The sequence below is a fragment of the Pipistrellus hanaki genome (genome assembly GCF_964339955.1).
Source record: "Pipistrellus hanaki genome assembly, chromosome: 1".
NCBI classification, from domain to species: domain Eukaryota; kingdom Metazoa; phylum Chordata; class Mammalia; order Chiroptera; family Vespertilionidae; genus Pipistrellus; species Pipistrellus hanaki.
Genome location: NC_140503.1, coordinates 7,706,760 through 7,725,536, shown reverse-complemented (window position 1 = coordinate 7,725,536; position 18,777 = coordinate 7,706,760). Strand labels below are relative to the sequence as shown.

The 18,777-nt window shown below is 48.4% G+C and overlaps 2 protein-coding genes across 6 annotated transcripts in view; one reads left to right on the top strand and one right to left on the bottom strand.

Moving 5' to 3' along the window:
- Positions 1 to 18,777, top strand: part of OTUB2 (OTU deubiquitinase, ubiquitin aldehyde binding 2) — a 132,858-nt gene that overhangs the window by 15,068 nt on the left and 99,013 nt on the right. The window lies entirely within an intron of this gene.
- Positions 40 to 18,695, bottom strand: DDX24 (DEAD-box helicase 24). Of its 5 annotated transcripts, none has more exons than XR_014794064.1 (10): positions 18,458 to 18,695; positions 15,916 to 16,614; positions 10,318 to 10,827; positions 8,968 to 9,121; positions 8,163 to 8,678; positions 5,470 to 5,545; positions 3,796 to 3,984; positions 2,017 to 2,146; positions 213 to 704; positions 40 to 173 (listed from the first exon to the last, which is right to left on the bottom strand). XR_014794064.1 is itself a non-coding variant. In XM_084873399.1 (9 exons), exons 2-9 carry the CDS (start codon positions 16,607 to 16,609, stop codon positions 400 to 402), a joined length of 2,574 nt encoding a protein of 857 aa, XP_084729525.1. In that variant the 5' UTR covers positions 16,610 to 16,614; positions 18,458 to 18,695; the 3' UTR covers positions 40 to 399. The 5 variants fall into 5 exon arrangements, 2 of the variants coding, with proteins under 2 accessions (XP_084729525.1, XP_084729524.1); XR_014794065.1 differs by having other exon boundaries at positions 15,916 to 16,713; positions 18,458 to 18,681; XR_014794066.1 differs by having other exon boundaries at positions 40 to 163; positions 240 to 704; positions 15,916 to 16,713; positions 18,458 to 18,681.

Sequence of the window (18,777 nt, the reverse complement as noted above, 5' to 3'; positions counted from 1 at the left end):
GACAGAATCCCCCATACGCTGGCTACACACAGGATGACATGCTGGTTCTGTTGCTTTTAATTAAGGAAATCAAGTTGAACATACAAGCCTATTAACACTGAAATACAGAAACACATAAGCTGCTGCTCATAAACACTGAAATACAGAAACACATAAGCTGCTGCTCATAAACACTGACATACAGAAATACATAAGCTGCTGCACATAAACACTGAAATACAGAAACACATAAACTTTACTTTAAAACAACACAAATCTGCATGAGGTCCCTCCTGCCACGGGGCAGTGTCGGGAGAGATTTCTGTAACGGGGCTGACAATGGAGTGAAAGGGAAGGTGAAGGTGGCCACATAACCAGAGAGCACGGACCACGTGTGGCCGCAGCAGCTGCCTCAGGCTGTTAATTTGCACTTGTACTTGGCTGGGGCTCCTGCTGCTGCTGCTGCTGCTGCTGCTGCTGCTGCTGCTGCTGCTCTTTGGCTGTGGGCTTTGGCTTCCTCTGCTTCTGTTTGGAGAGGCAGCTCAAAGCGGACTCCCCGTTCCTCTGAGCGGGCTTGAGCGCCGGCGGCTGGCCAGACTGAGTGGGGTACTTGGTCTTCAGGTCATCTTTGAACAGCGGTTGAGAGAGTAGATGGCGCAGTTCCTTCTTCAGGACCTTCATCTGCTTCTGTCTCCGACGCTCTTCCTGCTGGTCAGCTTTTCCTCCTTGAAACACAGTACGAAAAGATCATTTACCTTGGGGATAATGGGGTATGTGAGGAGAAATGTTTTGGAACTCTTTTGGAGAAGCAGTCTCAGAACTTCTCTGCAGACGCTGCTGTTGTGTGACTTCTAACAGTTTAGGAGGGCCACTCAGGGACACACTGTTCTTTACCTGTCACAAAAACCCTCTAAGGAAGGAATTATCTTAATTTCACAGTCCAAGAAATTCAGAGGTCACTTGCTGAAAGTCACAGAGCTAGCTGTCAAACAGATTAGAACCCAAGTCTCCAGACATGTTATCAGTTTTCTTCCTACACCTCCCAACCACTTGCAGCCTGGGGTTTGACAACTCGGAGCTACAAACCCCTCAGGAGACAGGACGCGTCTATGCAGCCCAGCTCCCCTGCGTCTCCCCCGCAGCACTGTGACCACCCTGCAGGGGCGGGCCCAGCCCAAGGGGTCACACCGGCCTGTCCTCGAGAAGGGAAGCAGAACATCTATCTACAGCCCAGGCCCCAAGCTCAAGCTACGAGGAGGACTAGCTCACTGTCATCAAGCCGAGTGTTTGGTTCCTGCTTCTATGCTGAGTACACAGCAGTATGTCTGACTCTTGGTTTTGGCACCGAGATGCCAACACCCCAGCTGAGCTACTCTCTGTGGGCTGGAAAGAGCAATGGGCCTAACTCTTGTGTTGTCGGTTCCAGAAGTGGTTCTGCCACTTCTGAGACTCAGGAACTTTCTAGAGCAGGGACCACACTGATGCTTCCCTGAACCCTGAGCCTCGAGCCCAGGTTCGGAGTTAGGAGCTCAGGGCACCTGGTGGTGGGGCTGTTTTCCTGCACAAATGACTTCTCTTCTGCGACCCTGGTTCCCTATGTGCAGCATAACTATCCAGGAGACCATGGAGGTGAGGTGAGCTGATGACCCAAGTGCTTCGTTAGCTTGGAAGACAGGCAGAGTAGTAATGACAACAGTTAATAACTTGACCCCCCATGAGGTAGGTACTTTATAACCCGGATTTTATAAATGAGGACACCCAGGCACAGGGCGATTAAGAAACCTGACCTGGTAACATCCATTTAAGGGAACAGCCAGCAAACAGGCAGTCTGGCCACATGTGGGTGGTAATGGAAGGCCCCAGACAAACAAGACAGAGGAAGACTTTAGGCTCATCTGGGACAAGGGCCGGTCAGAAAGGAACAGGCATCTTGCCGACAGTGGCGGGACCCATGGTGTGGCGAGGTTCCAACAAGGCAGAGTTGAAGGGAAAACAAGCTGAACTCGCCCTTGCTCAAGGTCCGTCCAGCCCACTCACCCTTGTACATTTCCTCATCCAGCTCAATCTCAAGGGCAGCAGCCGCCTGCTCAATCCAGGAGTTGTGCAGACAAGCCTGGAAGTTCCGATACTCAGCTTTCTCAACCTGCCGAGCTAGCTGGACTCGCTCCTGGAGGGAAGGAACAGAAAGTGTTCATCTGACAAAGGGTTCAGGCCTCTGGGAAGCAAGTCTGTTTAAGCTTATTTAAAAATGCTCTTGAGCCCGGTCACATTCAATTCCTGGGCAGGGCACATGCCTGGGTTGTGGACTCGATCCCTAGTGTGGGGTGTGCAGGAGGCAGCTGATCAATGATTCTCTCTTATCATTGATGTTTCTAGCTCTCTTTCCCTGTCCCTTCCTCTCTGACATCAATAAAAATGTATTTTTTTTTTTTTTTTTTTAAACCTGCTCTTGTGATCCTTTTTGGAAGCAAGTGGTACCTCATAAACACGCAGAGGGCACTTGTGAAACGTGGCACAGAGGAAACCACAAGGGCCGGCCTCCAAACCCTGAACTGCCCCTTAGAGCCTCCGAGGCGGACTGCAGTTACAGTGTCCACAGGACACTCCTCCCCAGCACCACAGCTGGCTTCCACGGCTGAGCTGAGACCCTGAAGCACCCCAACAGCCTGGAGTTAGGGCCCAGCTCTCAACCGCAGAGAAACACTCACAGAACTGCCTTCCCTCTCTGTCACGCTGTCCTTTGAGAAAAGCGTTTCACGTCTCCCTCTCACGGGTGTTGTGGTCAGACTGCAGTGACCACGGAAGACAGATGGAGCTTGCGATGTGAGGGAAAGGAGCCACAAAAAGCCCGGAGGCTCCTATTCCTCCTTCTCAAGGTTATCCTGTGCACCGCCTCCTTTCCACCTGCAGCTCCACCTTCCATCGGCATCTCCACCTCCAACCTGCGTCTCCATCGTTCCACCGGCATCTCCCACGGATTTCCCCACATGGCTTCCAACTGCTCTGCTCCCTCAGTTCCTGGAATTTCATCTCTTCACCTCTTCATAGCTCTGTCTTCAGGAGGCTTGGAGAAAACCTCATCGCCAACCCATTCGACCATGTGCCCACTGGACCACATGCTGAATTTTAGCACTTGGTCGGCCTCACAAGCCAGTGGACCTCCACAGAGAATGCACCCGCCTTGCTATTTGATGCACTCTGGCCCATAGTAAGCAGTTACCCGCTCAGGGAATGCCTGCTAAGTTAAAATAAAACCCCAAAGGTGGGAATTATTGTATCTGCTTCAGGACTGTGACAAAGCCTGAGTCTCTGCCTCAGCAAGCCACGCTGACCTCCCTTCCCTGCAACCACCACAGGATGTCCAGGCAGCAGGCTCACTGCGCGCAGAGGAGGTGGAAGCTTGAGACAGACAGTGAAGGGTCAGGAAGAAAATGCCTCATTTGCGGCTGCTCAGTCTTTCGCCCTTATGCCAGGTACAGTGCCCATCCCCCCTCACCCCCATCTCTTTTCAACAGAGAGTGAAAGAGAGAAGGAAAGACAGAAACATCAATGTGAGAACACATCAATTGGTTGCCTCCTGCAGGAGCAAGGAGCCTGCAACCGAGGTACATGCCCTTGACCAGAATCGAACCTGGGACTCTTCAGTCCGCAAGCCGACACTCTATCCACTGAGCCAAACTGGCTAGGGCCCGTTCTATTTTTTAATGAACCCCTTTGTTTAGCTCTTTGAAGAACTATAACTTAGTTTCCAAGGGTTATACTTCCAAGGTGAGGGAGCATGACCCTCCCCTCACTAGCCTGGCTTTCACTTGTTACCTTGACTGCGTCCATGTACTTTGTCTCCACGGGGAACAATGGGATGTCCTCATCTTTCTTGAGGGTTTTGTAAATCTTCTTAAAACTGATCACATCCTCGGGCCCAATCAGCATCAGGCTGAGGCCTTCGTTGGTGGCACGAGCAGTTCGACCACTCCGGTGGACATAAATCTCCGAGGTGCGAGGAACCTGCCAAGGGAGGAACTGGGAGGTCAACATGTGGCCATCACCAAACACTGCTCCTCCCCTCAGGACCAGCAGGCCGATGCTGGAGCCTGCTCCCTCTGAGCCAGCCAGCTAGAAACCTCTCCAGCACCGCGGACTGACCCAGCCCTTCCCAGTCCCACATGCAAACTGTCCCCAGGTTCACTGCCCGGTCACTGTGCGGGCTCTGCCCTCCCATGCCCCTGCCCTGGTTCAGGCGCTCAGACTACTCAAGTGGAAAAGGGCAGTCATTCTTCACTTTCCTCTTCCAATATACCCCCTCTTCTCACTCAGCTAACTGCCACTTCCCCGTGTTCTTTCCCCCTTTCTTTCCTACCTCTACACGCTCACATCCTTTCTACCTTCACATGCCAAGCATCTTTTAGAAACCACTTTCCAACCTCCCAAACTAGAAGCTACCTCTCCCTCCCATTATATATCTATACATACATACATACATACATACATACATTCACACATACGTGTGTGTGTGTGTGTGTGTAAAACACCGTATCGGGACAATGCTCTAACCAACTGGGCCGCCCAGCCCGGGCTCTCTCCCGTTATATTTTGAAACTCTCCAATATTCTTCTGCCTTAACTTATGGCTGCAGTCACTTCATCTCTAGTGGATCTGCTACTTCTTAGGGGCTAGAACTGTATAGTGTTCACCAGATATCTTTTACAAAGACCAAGCCAGCCTCTTCCCCAAAAAGAAGATTTGCTAAATTGAACTGGTTCCCTAAATTTGTTTTTTAAAGCAAGAAAGACAAAAAAAGGAGAAATAATAATGCCAGAATAACTCTCTTTTATTTAAGCACTTTCCCTGTGCTAGGTGCTTCATCAGCATTAGCTCATTTAATTTTAGTAATAATTCTATGGGGTAGGTAGCATTTACTCCATTTACAAACAATGACATTGAAACCAGAGATGCTAAGCAACATGGCCAAAAGTAACCAAAATGAGGCAGCCAATACACATCACACCCTGATATTCACTACTATTCACGTCAGTATCAAGAGCTGCGAAGATTTATTTAAGTGCTTATGCTGTGCTACATGGCTTTTTAAGCTCTTCATATGTAATAACTTACTTTACCTTAATAAGAACTTAAGAATTAGATACTCTAACTGCCACTTAAATATAAAAACTGTGGTACAAAGAGACTAAGCTACTTGCTCAAGCTGGGATTTAAGCTCCAGCTCTATATGCTAAACTGATTATCCCCACTTCGTGGAAGAAACTGAGACTTTAACCCGGCAATATCCTGTAGCTTGCCCAAGTGAGAGAGAGGGGCTCTTTGACATCAGACAAAGCCAAGTGGCAGCAGCTGGTTGTTCATTAGGTGCCAGTGGTATTCTCTGTTGCATGAGGCCTTGGGATAACAATTCCTCCTCCCTCTCCCAACCTTTGCTTTAAAAATTCCCCATTTGATACTAGAAACTATGTTCAAATTCCCTGATGCCCCTACCTGGTAATGGATGACATGCTGGACTTTAGGAATATCCAGGCCCCGAGCTGCGACATCTGTTGCCAGGAGAACACAACTGTGATAGAGAAAGAAAGCTCATTAATAATACCCAATAGCTACAGTGTTTCTCCGAAAATAAGACATCCTCCGAAAATAAGACCTAGCGCATGGAAAGATAAGGCATCTCCTGAAAATAAGACCTAGCGCAACTTTGGGAGAAAAAATTAATATAAGACACTGTCTTATTTTCGGGGAAACAGGGTATCACTAATCAAATTCTTACCACCTGCTGAGTATTCTCAGCACTATACACCCTTACAAACACCCTATGAGATATTATCTACGTATCTCCCTTTTACAGATTCAGAATCTTAAGCTCAGAGAGATTAACTTTCCAAGGTACATACATGGCTGTAATCAACAAGCCACACTCTGCAATACTGAAGACCACCTCAAGTGACTTCCGTGAAGCCACACATAGTCCAGGTCGGTGACCTCATCTCTCACCCTCCCGCTGACTTCCCTCCGGTCAGAGATGTCCTTGCTCTTCCTCAAACATGCCCAACGTGCCCTTGCGTCAGGCCCTTGCACTTGCTGTACCTCAGGTCTTAAAAGGTCTTCCCGAGATACTCACATTTCCTTACTTCCACTCTCTGCTCAGCCCTCACCTTATCAGAGAAGCCTCCCAGGCCATACACTCACACAGTCTGCACAACTCCCCACACAACTTGACTACTTAGCATTTAGTACCACCTGAATGGCCATATACTTACTTTTCTTCTTCTTTTTTTTTTTTTTTATGTACTTACTTTTCAACTTATTATTTCCTTCCACTGTAACGTAATCTCCAGGAGACTGCATTGTTCACTGTGCTATTACCAGCCCCTAGGACAGCACCTGGTTCATAGTAAGCACTCGATAGTATGTGTGGAGTGATGTTCCTTAACATATGCACGGCTCGAGGAAAGTCGAAAGCACTTGAGATCTTAAAAATAAGACTCTGGGCCCTTCAGGGTCCAAACTCCCTGTATCTCTGAGGTAGGCATGGGGAATATGATGCAAATTAAAGATTGTCAAACATTAAACCATTGCTGTAAGTCAAGGTCAACAAACTCTTTCTATAAAAGGCCAGGGAGTAAATTATTTTTGGTTTTGTGGGTGAATAGTCTCTGTTGAAACTACTCAACTCGGCTGTTATGGTGCAAAAGCAGACACAGACAATACATGAATAAGCCTTGCTGTATTCCAATAAAAAGTTACTAATAAAAACAGGCAGCCTTGGCTAGTGTGGCTCGGTGGTTAAGTGATGACCTGTGAACCAGGAGGTCACCAGTTCAATTCCTGGTCAGGGCACATGCCTGGGTTGCAGGCTCGATCCCCAGTAGGGAATGTGCAGGAGGCAACCGATCAATGATTCTCTCTCATCAATGTTTCTAACTCTCTCTTCCTTCCTCTCTGAAGTCAATAAAGATATTTTTTTAAATCAGTGAAAACATATTTTAAAAAGTTAAAATAAAAACAGGCAGTAAGCACTGGCTGGATAGCTCAGTTGGTTAGAGCTATGGTCGGAAAACCACGGCTCTCAAGCCACATGCGGCTCTTTGGCCCCTTGAGTGTTCTAACGCCACTTCTTCAAAATACTCGCACAGGCCGAAACAGACTTCTGCACATGGGCCATGAAGTTTCAATCGCACTGCACGTGCACACCCACACGTGGTATTTTGTGGAAGAGCCATACTCAAGGGGCCAAAGAGTCACATGTGACTGCAGTTTGCAGACCACTGTTTTAGAGAATTGTCACCAAATGCCAAGATTGCGGGTTCAATACCGTGTCTATACCTACCAACATTCAAAGGGTGGTAAAAACCAGACACTTGTTTTAGAAACTTATCACCTGTAACCAGACAAAAAACCTTGCGGGCAAATGCCAATTCAGAGTCACCTCCACTGGCCAACCCTCAGCATGATAATCTGCACCCTGCTGTCTGAGCATCGTCTGGCCCTGAGGCAGATGGTCAACGACAGCATAGCATGTAAGGCACAGCATGAGCTCTGGGGGTGACAGGCTGGTCAGAGGCCCAGCTCTGTCAGGCTGAGAAACCTTGGGCAAGCTACCTAGCTTTCCTAGACCTTACTATTCTCACCTATAAAATGAGAATAACAAGTGATAGCAAAGCTAACATTTAGCAAGTATTTGCTACATGCCAGGCATTGTTCTTAACACTTTATATGACAAATCCACTTAATCTTCTCAAAAGTGCTCTGAGGTGGCTTCCACTATTACACTATGAGAAAACTGAAACAGAATTTGACCAGCTAGAAGGGTACAGCCAGGATTTGACCTCAAGTAGTCTGCTTCCAATCTGTTCTCTTACCATCAATCTATTCTGCTGCTTCTCAAGAATGTTAGAAGTGAATGAATGTAGTGATGAACCAAAATGCATCCTAGTACTTACTCTATTCTTATGGTAGGTACTACTGTCACCACTGTTCATTATTAAGGAAATTTCTGTTGGGCATGACAGCAACCAAATGTACCAGACAGGGTAAGCCTGCCTCATACTGTGCAAAACAAAGGCACCTTATACTGATAAGGCCCCATAACAGAAGGTAGCTTCCCACCATCTCCCCACCATCCTGGCAACCTTGACCCAATGGCCAGAGGCTGGGCTCTGGGGACAGGCCTGACTTACTCTTCCAGGCGAGCAAACTGCTCCAGGTTTCTGAGCCTCTGCTTCTGGTGCATGCAGGCGTGGAGGGTCAGCGGCATGATGTCTAAGACTTTGAGGAGCCCAGAGAGGCGTTTGATGCAGGAGATACTGTTGGCAAACACTAAGGTGCGTCCTGGATACTGCATCAGGAAGTAGTACAGATATAAGTCCTTCTCATTATTCTCACAATGGATCTTGGTCTCGGTCAGTGTCTCCACTGTGGCCTCATTTCTTGTGAGGTCAATGACCTTGGGCTTGCCCCTCATGCCAATCTTCTGCATGAGGATGCCAAGCTTGGCAGTTTTGTCAATTTTCTTGGTATGTTTCTTGTGAAGGATTCGAGCAGGAGCTTGATGTACCAGAGTCAAGGTGGCAGAAAAAACAAGTGTCTGTCTCTTTGGGTTGTATTGGGAGTCACTGAGCATCTCCAGTAGCTGTGAGAGCTCAGCAAAGTGGCCTTTCTCAACCATCCGGTCAGCCTCATCAATCACCAGGCACCTGCAGATCCAGACAGTCCCACATTCGCTGGTTAATAGTGGGTAAGAGAAATTATCTAGAGCATCCTACTACCACCGTCACCGTCAACACACACACACACACACACACACACACACACACACACCGTGAGGGACTCAACTAATCTCCCTCATGCATGTTTGGTTTCCTGAAGGCCAAAGTTTAGCTGGTACCACATCAGGACACTTTGTGACAGAGATGGCCCTGCACACACTACCAGATCACCTCAGACCCACTTCAGAACAAGGGTGAGGGAGCTCCTGTCTCTCACCTGAGCTGCCGGAGGTTGCTCAAATGAGGGTGCTTTTCTTTCACTAGCTCCCACAGTCGGCCCGGAGTGGCGATCACAATCTCAGGCTGGCGGTTCAGCATCCTCTGCTGTTTCTGCGTGGACATTCCACCAACCAAAATAGCAGTTTTAATTCCTGTGGTACACAAACATAGGGGACACTGTTATTCAGTCTAGCTGCTTTCTTCCACAGCTGTCACAGGCGCTCCCAGATTAGCAGAGGCAAACCAGCACAGCTCCCCTCTGCAGGGGATGCTGAGAGAGCTGGCCTGGCCTGACTGCTGGTGCCACCCCTGAGGGCTTTCCAAGGCTGGGATCTGGGCCTTGCCTGCTTCCCCACCCTCCTTTCTCTCTACCCCCCTCTCTCCAACCACAACAGCTCCAGAAAAACTGAGCAATGCTGCACAACTGGGGATAATGCTGCCTGTGGCTGTGACACACCTCCCCGGAGAAGCCTGCCCACTCCCCTCAACTAGGATTCATCTGAGTCTCCTCCAGTACCTGCTGATCTCTCCTCCATCGTGAAGGACTTCTTGAGGTATCCAGTGGGGAAGAAACACACAGAAGCATGCTGTCAAAGTGCTTATCAAAGTACCTCACACGCAGTGAGAGCTGGAAAAATAACTGCTGCTTTTACTATAAATTACACACTCGCACTGTGCAGTTCTCCCCAAAAGGAATTCCGTGAGAGAATTAAGTTCTAATGCTATAAGGCAGAAGTCGGCAAAGTTTTCCCTAACGCGTCAATCATAAACATTTTTGGCTTTGTGGGCTAAATGGTCTATCACAACTACTGCCCAACCAATATGGCTCAGAGATTGAGCATTGACCCATGAACTAAGAGGTCACATGCCCAGGTTGTGGGCTCAATCCCCAGTAGGGGGCATGCAGGAGGCAGCTGATCGATGATCGATGTTTCTCTCTCATCGATGCTTCTATCCTTCTCCCTTCCTCCCTCCCTCCCTCCCTCCTTCCCTCCTTCCCTCCTTCCCTCCTTCTCTCCTTCTCTCTCTCTCTCTCTCTCTCTCTCTCTCTCTCTCTCTCTCTCTCAAAACCAATAAAAACGTCTTTTAAAAACATCAACTACTAACTCTACTTCTCTCTGCCTTGGTGGGCTGAACTTTATTTACAAAATCAGGCAGTTTGTCAAAACCTGCCCTAAGTATCCACTATACCCAACAAATTAATTTCCTGTGCATCTAGAATAGCATTAGCTATGTGTCTTAGGACAACTGAGAAAGTGGCACTCAGTTTTCTGTAGAGCATAATTCTCTGGCAGACCGGCACCTAGGACCCTCTCAGAAACACTTATTACATGGAACTAAACCTCACCTGTGAACTTGGCCACAGCATCAATGTGCTGCTTGACCTGGACAGCTAGCTCTCGGGTGGGAGTCAGAACCAGCCCAAGTAGAGGACACTTCGCATATGATTTAAAGGTGACGGATTTGACATCGAACTCCTGTTGTAGCTTTCCAATCTGTTCTTCATCAAGCTTTTCCTCTTTGTCTTCATCCTGTTTGGGGATGGACTTCTCCCTGATCAGGGAAGAAGGTCCTTCACCAGCATCATCATCCCAGAAGGGCAGCACCTGGGCTGAGATGGCAGCTTCAGTCTTGGCTTCGGCCTTGCTGGGTGCTGCTCCAGTCTTCGTTCCAGCCTCACTGGGCAGTGCTTCACCCTCCATCCCCACCTCATCACACAAGGCTCCAGACTCAGTCTCAGCTCCAGTCTCACCAGCTGGTGCTGGTGTGTTACTCAGAGCTGGGGTAGGCTTTTTCACCTGCCACTGCAGCACTGAATGAATCATTGGAATGGCAAAGGCCAGCGTTTTCCCACTGCCTAAGCAAACAGACAGAACATGCAAAAACAGTGTGAATCAACAGATGCACATATTTTTTTCTTGGGTTCTTTACACAGAATAAGGAACCCTTGGAATGGCTAAGTACCACCCTGATCAACCAAAGCCATCCCCATCCCCTCCCCAACCCCTGCATAGGTTCCCTTACAGCACTGCATCTATATTTAGGAGCCTGAGGAAAATCTGGCAAGCTGGCAATGAAACCTGACGTCACCAATGATGAACTAAGGACAAATGTCCAAGCAATGAAACCCTTAAGAGATGGGCAAGTTGCCGAAACCAGTTTGGCTCAGTGGTAGAGCATCGGTCTGCGGAATGAAAGGTCCCAGGTTCGATTCCAGTTAGGGGCATGTACATTGGTTGCAGGCACATCCCCGGTGCGGGGGGTGCAGGAGGCAGCTGGTCGATGTTTCTCTCTCATTGACGTTTCTATCTCTCTATCTCTCTCCTTTCCACCCTGTAAAAAATCAATAAAATAAAAAAGAGGCAAAAAAAAAAAAAGAGAGAGATGGGCAAGTTGTATGTGTGTTTTGTTGTTGCTGCTAAAGAACAACACATTGGGCTGGGCGGGGGAGGGAGGGGGAATGGACATATGTAAGAGTTCTTTCCCAAGACCTTTCTTTGGTGAGGAAGGAGGAAGTAAGAAAAATAAAATCTTAGTTTTTGAGAAAATTGGCATACTTTTGTCTATGCTTAGACAAGAATGAATGGCCTCTGAATGTATATGGAGTCCAAATTTCTATCATGTGAGTGGTCAAAACAATCAAAACAAAGCTCCCGGAGCTGAGAACCAAAAGTAGTTCCAAAGTTATAAAACACAAGCAGAAACAAGAAAATGAACTCTGGACAAAGAAACCTTTATCATAGGCCTCAAAGAACTCTCCCAAAGAATTTTCAGAGGAAAACGAACAGCTCTCAGTATTAAAAACTCACAAGAAAATGAGGTGCTATAAGCAGAAACAAGAAGAATAAAAGAGCAAAAACAGATCCACAAAACTCCAGAGAAGAAAAATAGCACTTTCCAACAGAAAAATGAAAGCTAGAAGACCGTGTAACAATATTTGTATCTGAAGACCTGAAAAAATAACGGACAATCTAGAACTCTACACTCAGCAAAAATTTCTTTCAAAGCAAATACAAGATGACTCTTTTAGGTATATAAAGTTGAAACAATTTATCATCAGTAGAGCTGAACAAAAAAAAAATATTAAAGGAAGTCTTTCATGCAGCAGAAAATCTGGATCAACAAAAGGAATGATGAGCACCAAAAATAGTAACATGAATAAATATAAAAGATGCCTTTTTCTTATTTGAACTTTTCTTAAAAATAACTGACCATCTAAAGCAAAAACAACAAATGGATTTTGGAATTCCTAATGCATTGTAAAGTATAAAATGAAAAGCACAAAGGAGAGGAAAAATTCCTATCTAATAAAAGAGTAATATGCAAATTGACCATCACTCCAACACACAAGATGGCTGCCCTCATGTGGTCAAAGATGGCTGCCCCCATTTAGACACAAGATGGCTACCACAAGATGGCCAGCAGAGGAGGGCAGTTGGGAGGAACGAGGCCTGCAAAGGAGAGCAGTTGGGGGTGATCAAGCCTGCAGGGGATGGCAGTTAGGGGTGACCAGGCCAGCAGAGGAGGGAAGTTGGGGGAGACTGGGCCTGCAGGGAAGGGCAGTTGGGGGGGAGCCAGGCCTGCTAGGGAGAGCAGTTGGGGGGTGGAGGGGAGGACCAGGCCTGCAGGGGAGGGCAGTTAGGGACAACCAGGCTGGCAGGGGAGCAGTTAGGCATCAATCAGGCTGGCAGGGAGTGGTTAGAGGGTGATCAGGCTGGCAGGCAAAAGAGGTTAGGGGCAATCATGAAGGCAAGCAGGTGGGACATTAACAATGGAATATTTAAACTCAAATTCATTATATGTGGGCTGACAAAAGAATGTTTTTGTATAATATGTATATAATATTCAGTTATTACAGGCAGGCAGGCAGACAAGCAGTTGGGAGCCAGCAGTCCTGGATTGTGAGAAGGACATCCATTGAGGGCTCCCAGATTAGAGAGGGTGCAGGTTGGGCTGAGGGACACCCCCTCCACACACACACACACACACACACACACACACACACACACACACGAATTTCGTGCACCGGGCCTCTAGTGGAAATATAAGAGGCTGCCTGGAGATGAAAAGGAGGGAGGCCAGGGAAGGAGAGATTACAAAGTGGTCCAAAGTATCTTGTGGGGTAGAGGGTATATTCATTACATACATGGGCAGCAGTTGTCCACAGCCCCAAGCTTTTTTGAATCTTGGACCTGCAGATTCACAACATTCCATGCGATGGCCTAATAGGAGCTGTGGTATAACTCCCAATGTCAGGCTTTAGCCACAGTGGCTCACAGAACCTTGCCTACCTGACATCCAGAAACCCATTCCACACTTCTGCACATACCAAAGCACAAAGAGCCAGTCTAGAATCCAGGCACCACAGATTTCAGCTGTGCATGTTTAGGGACTCTGTCTATCCTCTGTGATGCCAAGTTTCACATCGGTAAGATGGGAATAATGGAACTTACCTCAGGCTGGTTGTGAGAACTTAACACAGGGCAAGACTCATTTTTAAATGCTAAGAAAATGGTCTAAGTCATTATTACCTTCATTACCCTCTCTTGTGGTTTCCTCACTATTCCATCTATGTGACTTTACAAAGGAACTCATCCCAAACTTCCTGACCACTTCCAGAAGGCACTAAGTGTCTAGATTAGGGGTGTCGAACTCAATCAGAGAAGGGGCCAAAATCTAAAATCCAGCCTAAATCGCGGGCCGAATGGTTTACTGAACAGTCATAAACTGACAATGTCATAAACTGACAGCGGAGTGCAGTGATGACAGCGCAGTGCGGGCCACATTGCAAGGCCTGGCGGGCTGGATTTGGCCCGCGGGCCTTGTGTTTGACACATGTGGTCTAGATGGTCTAGTCCTATCCGTACCATAGAGTAGTCACTAGCCACATAAGGTTACTGAGCATTTAAACTGTGGTTACTCTAAATTGAGATGTGCTGCAGGTTCAAAATACACACAGATTTTCAAAAGTTACTATAAAAAGAAATGCAAAGTAGCTCATTAAAAATTCTACATAAATTACATACTGAAATGTTTTTTATAAAATTGGTTAAATATATTGTTAAAATTAATTTCACCTCTTCTTTTTTACATTTTTAACATGGCTCCTTGGAAACTTGAAATTATATATATGTGACTCACATTTTATTTATGTGTGTGTGTGTGTATCTATACTAATAAAAGGGTAATATGCTAATTAGAATGGGAGACCTTTCAGGAGACCAGACGTCCTTCTGGACAAAGCCATGGTGGCAGGGCCGAGGCAGAGGTGGTTAGGGGTGAACAGGCCAGTGGGGGAGAGGGGGGAGGGTGTAGTTGGGAACAATCAGGCCGGTGGGGGGAGGAGGGAAGGGCATTGGGGGCGAACAGGCTGGCAGAGGAGGGCAGTTGGGGGAGATCAGGCCGGCAGGCAGTGGTGAGGGGGCAATCAGACAAGCAGGAAGGTGAATGGTTAGGAGCCAGTGGGTCCTGGATTTGGAGAGGAATGTCATAGATTGGAGATTGGAGAGGGTGCAGGCTGGACTGAGGGACACCTCCCCCTGCATGAATTTCATACAGCGGGCCACTAGTATAATAATAATAATAATAATAATAATAATAATAATAGCAGAATATGCTAATTAGACCAGACAGTTGGATGACCTTCTGGACAAAGCCGCAGCTTCGAAGGCCAAGCCCCTTGCATGAATTTCATGCATCAGACCTCTAGTGTATATATACACACTCATACATACATATGCATATAGAGGGTGTCCTCAAAAAATGTATTCACACTTTAATAGCTGATAGCTCAATTTTGAAGTACACACACACACACACACACACACACACACGTATGTTACCAATGGTCTAGTTCAGGGGTCTTCAAACTACGGCCCGCAGAGGAGTCTGATCCGGCCCGCCAGGTTTTTTGGTCAGTGAGCGCAGCCGAGGTGTTACAGTAGGAATTAGTAGCTCATATAGTCCGGCCCTCCAGCTCTCTGAGGGACCGTGATCTGGCCCCCACTTTAAAAAGTTTGAGGACCCCTGGTCTAGTTGGACTAACAGTTCCAGGCAGTATAAGTTCCTCCCCTCACTCAGTTTATTTTTATTTATCTTTTTAAATATATATTTTATTGATTTTTTACAGGGAGGAAGAGAGAGGGATATAGAGTTAGAAACATCGATAAGAGAGAGAATCATCAATCAGCTGCCTCTTGCACACCCCCTACTGGGGATATACCCGCAACCATGGTACATGCCCTTGACCAGAATCGAACACGGGACCTTTCAGTCCGCAGGCTGACGCTCTATCCACTGAGCCAAACCGGTTTCGGCCCCTCATTCAGTTTAGTCCACCCAGGGAAAGTCAACCTGTCATTGCTTCACAGTCTTAGGTGACTTGGGGAATGCAGGAACTTTAAACAATGTCTAGTCCCAACAGGCAGCTCATGCCAAATCTACCTACAAAATCCACCTACTCATCATCCACCACACTCAGAACCTTCCAGTGACAACTCACCAACTCCCAAAGCAGTACTTTTTATCTTTGGACAATTGAGAACTGGACACCTCTTCCTTACACTAATGAAGATCTACCTCTCCAGAGGGCTGATCTTAGCCCTACTCTGAGCCACTTAGAAAAGCCTCAAGAACAGGAAAAAACCACCACTTGCAGATCACTTACAATGACTTCAATTTTACTTTTCTGTGGCATTTCCATTTAACCCACACACTAAAGAAATAGGCTGCTGTTATCTCTATTTTATAATGGACATATACTGTTCAGGACTTAGGGTGACTTGCCTAGGGTACTGATCAGGAACACACAGATTACAACTCAGAGCTGGCTAACTTCTAAACACCTTCATTTAACCGTGCTTTCATGGTTATGTTCCCAACATCCCCTCCTCCCAGTCACCCAGCCTTAGCAACCAAAGGCTCAGCCCAGATAAGGTGCCCTTACCTGTCTCGGCAGCCCCAAGGATGTCCAGTCTGTCACGGATGGCAGGAGCCAAGGTCAGAGCTTGGATTGGTGTGGGTGCAGAGAAGCCTAGAGAGCTGAGTGCACGGAGAACTGGCTTGGGTACAAACAGATCCTTCCAAGCTGACACATCTGCCTTCTGGTCATGCACTTCAGGCAGCCAGGTCTTGGCTTTTTTGGGCCCCTTTGGAGTAGTTCCCTGTGAAGGCTCCAATTTTCTCTTCTCTTTCTTTTTCTTCTTTTTTGGAACAGCCAGGGCCGGGCTTCCTGATGCCATCTCCCCTCCCTCTGGATCAGGGCCAACTGCGCCATCTCCCTGAGGCTCTGGCCCAGCCTCTTCGACCTCACACTCGGGCTGGGCCACATCTTTGCGCTTCTTCAACTTCATCTTTTTCTTTGCAGAGCTACACTCTCCTTCCTCCTCTCCTTCGGGAACAGCTTGGGCCTTCCTCTTCTTGGGGTCCTTTGAGAAGAGACTGGAGGGATTCTTGGCAGGGGAGACCAACCGGTAATCTGTCAGTTCCTCAAAGCATACCAGGTCATCCATCTGTCCATCTGCAAACATGTTTGGGTCAATCTTCACCTGCTTCCATTTTCCCACAACCTTGATTCCCTTCTTCTGAAACTTGCCATAGCTTGGTGACTTTCGCTTTGATTTTGTGTCCTTCAACTTCATGGTGGCTGAAAAGGAGAGAGAAATGTTCCGTGACGTTTGGCAACTGAGAAGCATGGCTTCTGAGGCAACAGATGTTTTCTAAGCAGCCTATAGAATGCCAGGCCCTGCAAAGACGTGAGGACACAAAGGTGTCTCTACACTGATGCTCCCAGCTAGAGACCAAGGAAGGAAAGAAATACACCCACAAAGCAGGCCTCCTGGCTGCAACAGAGGGAATAAAGAAGATGGAGCAAAGTAGCCCAAATCCAATACTTACTGCTTGTGAGCCCTTGGAAAGAAAGCCCTGCTTAATCCTCTCTGAACCTGTGCTCCCATCCTTTTTTAAAAATATATTTTATTTATTTTTTACAGAGAGGAAGGGAGAGGGATAGAAAGAAACATCGATGAGAGAGAAATATCAGTCAGCTGCCTCCTGCACACCCCCTGCTGGGGATGTGCCCGCAACTAAGGTACATACCCTTGACCGGAATCGAACCTGGGACCTTTCAGTCCACAGGCCAATGCTCTATCCACTGAACCAAACCAGTGTCGGCTGCTCTCATCTTTTTAAAGGGACAAAGAGCTGCTCTCATCTTTTTAAAGGGACAAAGAGCTGCTCTCATCTTTTTAAAGGGACAAAGAGCCTAATCATGTTCAAGTCATAAAATGGAGGATGAAGTCAGCATCATGCAAGCCATTTTGAAGGCAGAATAAAATTGTTTCCTTTTTTTTTTAAGGGAGGGATGAGGGGGACTCCTGAAGGGGCCAGCTTTAATAAAAGTGCATAGTTTTGCTCTACCTGGTTTGGCTCAGTGGCTAGAGCATCGGCCTGCAGACCGAAGGGTCCCAGGTTCCATCTGGTTAAGGGCTACTGCTTAGGTTGCAGGCTTGATCCCCAGTAGGGGCCTGCAGGAGGCTGCCAATCAATGATTCTCTCTCATCACTGATGTTTCTCTCTCTTTCCCTCGCCCTTCCTCTCTGAAATCAATAAAGATATATACATATATACACACATACACACACACACTTTTTTTTTAAGTGCACACCTTTCTTCCTTTTCAAGTCTTGCCTAGAGAGGGCAAATAAATGCCTGTTTCCCCATTCTGGCCTTTGCCAAATGCTCAAAAGCATCCAGGTTATGCACTCCCTGCGAAGGATACCCATGAAGGGATTTAAGAACCATTTAAGCATGTCTAGTTTGAGCGCAAGTCCACCCATGCTTTCCATTTTCAGAAAGGCTAAGAAAAATATCCTCTAAAAAAGACAAAGCCCGACCACCACTCGCCAGCAGAGTCTGTGCTGGACGAATGGGTGATCTCTGGGCGCCTTAGCTTCCCCGTCAGGAAAAACAGGGGTGATGTGGCTATTTGTTCCACTGGGTCCTCAAAACGCTCCTACAAAAAGGTGACGCACATCAAAAACCGCTCAGCATGGCGCCTCCCGAGGCCAGCGCACCAGCCCGCAGGAAGGCTCGCCCACCTCCACTGTTCTCCGGGCTCCCGAACCCCCCGAGCTCAGGGACCCCGAGGCGCGGGGGGTGCTCAGAAGGCGCGGGGGATGCTCAGGAGGCGGGGGGAGGAGGGATGCTCAGGAGGCGCGGGGGTTGCTCAGAAGGCGCGGGGGATGCTCAGGAGGCGGGGGGAGGAGGGATGCTCAGGAGGCGCGGGGGGTGCCCAGGAGGCGCGGGGGGTGCCCAGAAGGCGCGGGGGGTGCCCAGGAGGCGCGGGGGGTGCTCACGCACACGGGCGCGCAGACTGCGGCCTGCAGAGTAAACGGGGCCCCTCCTCGAGGGGCCGGGCCCCTGACCCGCGCTCCGGCCTGGCCTCACGCACGGACCGCGGCCCTGACGCCCACGGAAGGGGTACCTACAGGAGGGGTGCTAACGGGATCCGCAGGCTGCTTGGCTGGGCCGGTGGCCGCCCTCTCAGCAATCAGGAATCGCGACCCGGAGAGGCCCGCGGTGGGCGCCCGGGAGCGCACCCCCGGCTCTTCTCCCGCCGGCACGCTCCGTGTGGACACCCCGCGCTGTTCTCTAAGGCGCCGCGCGGATCTCTCAGGCAGGCGCCACCGGGCTCACTGCTCCGACTGACGCCACGCGCCGTCCGCAGTTCCGGGGCGGAGCTTACACTCACGCACTTGGGAACCTCTGCGGCAGGAAGTCCCGCCCCCGTTGAAGACGCCGCCATTTG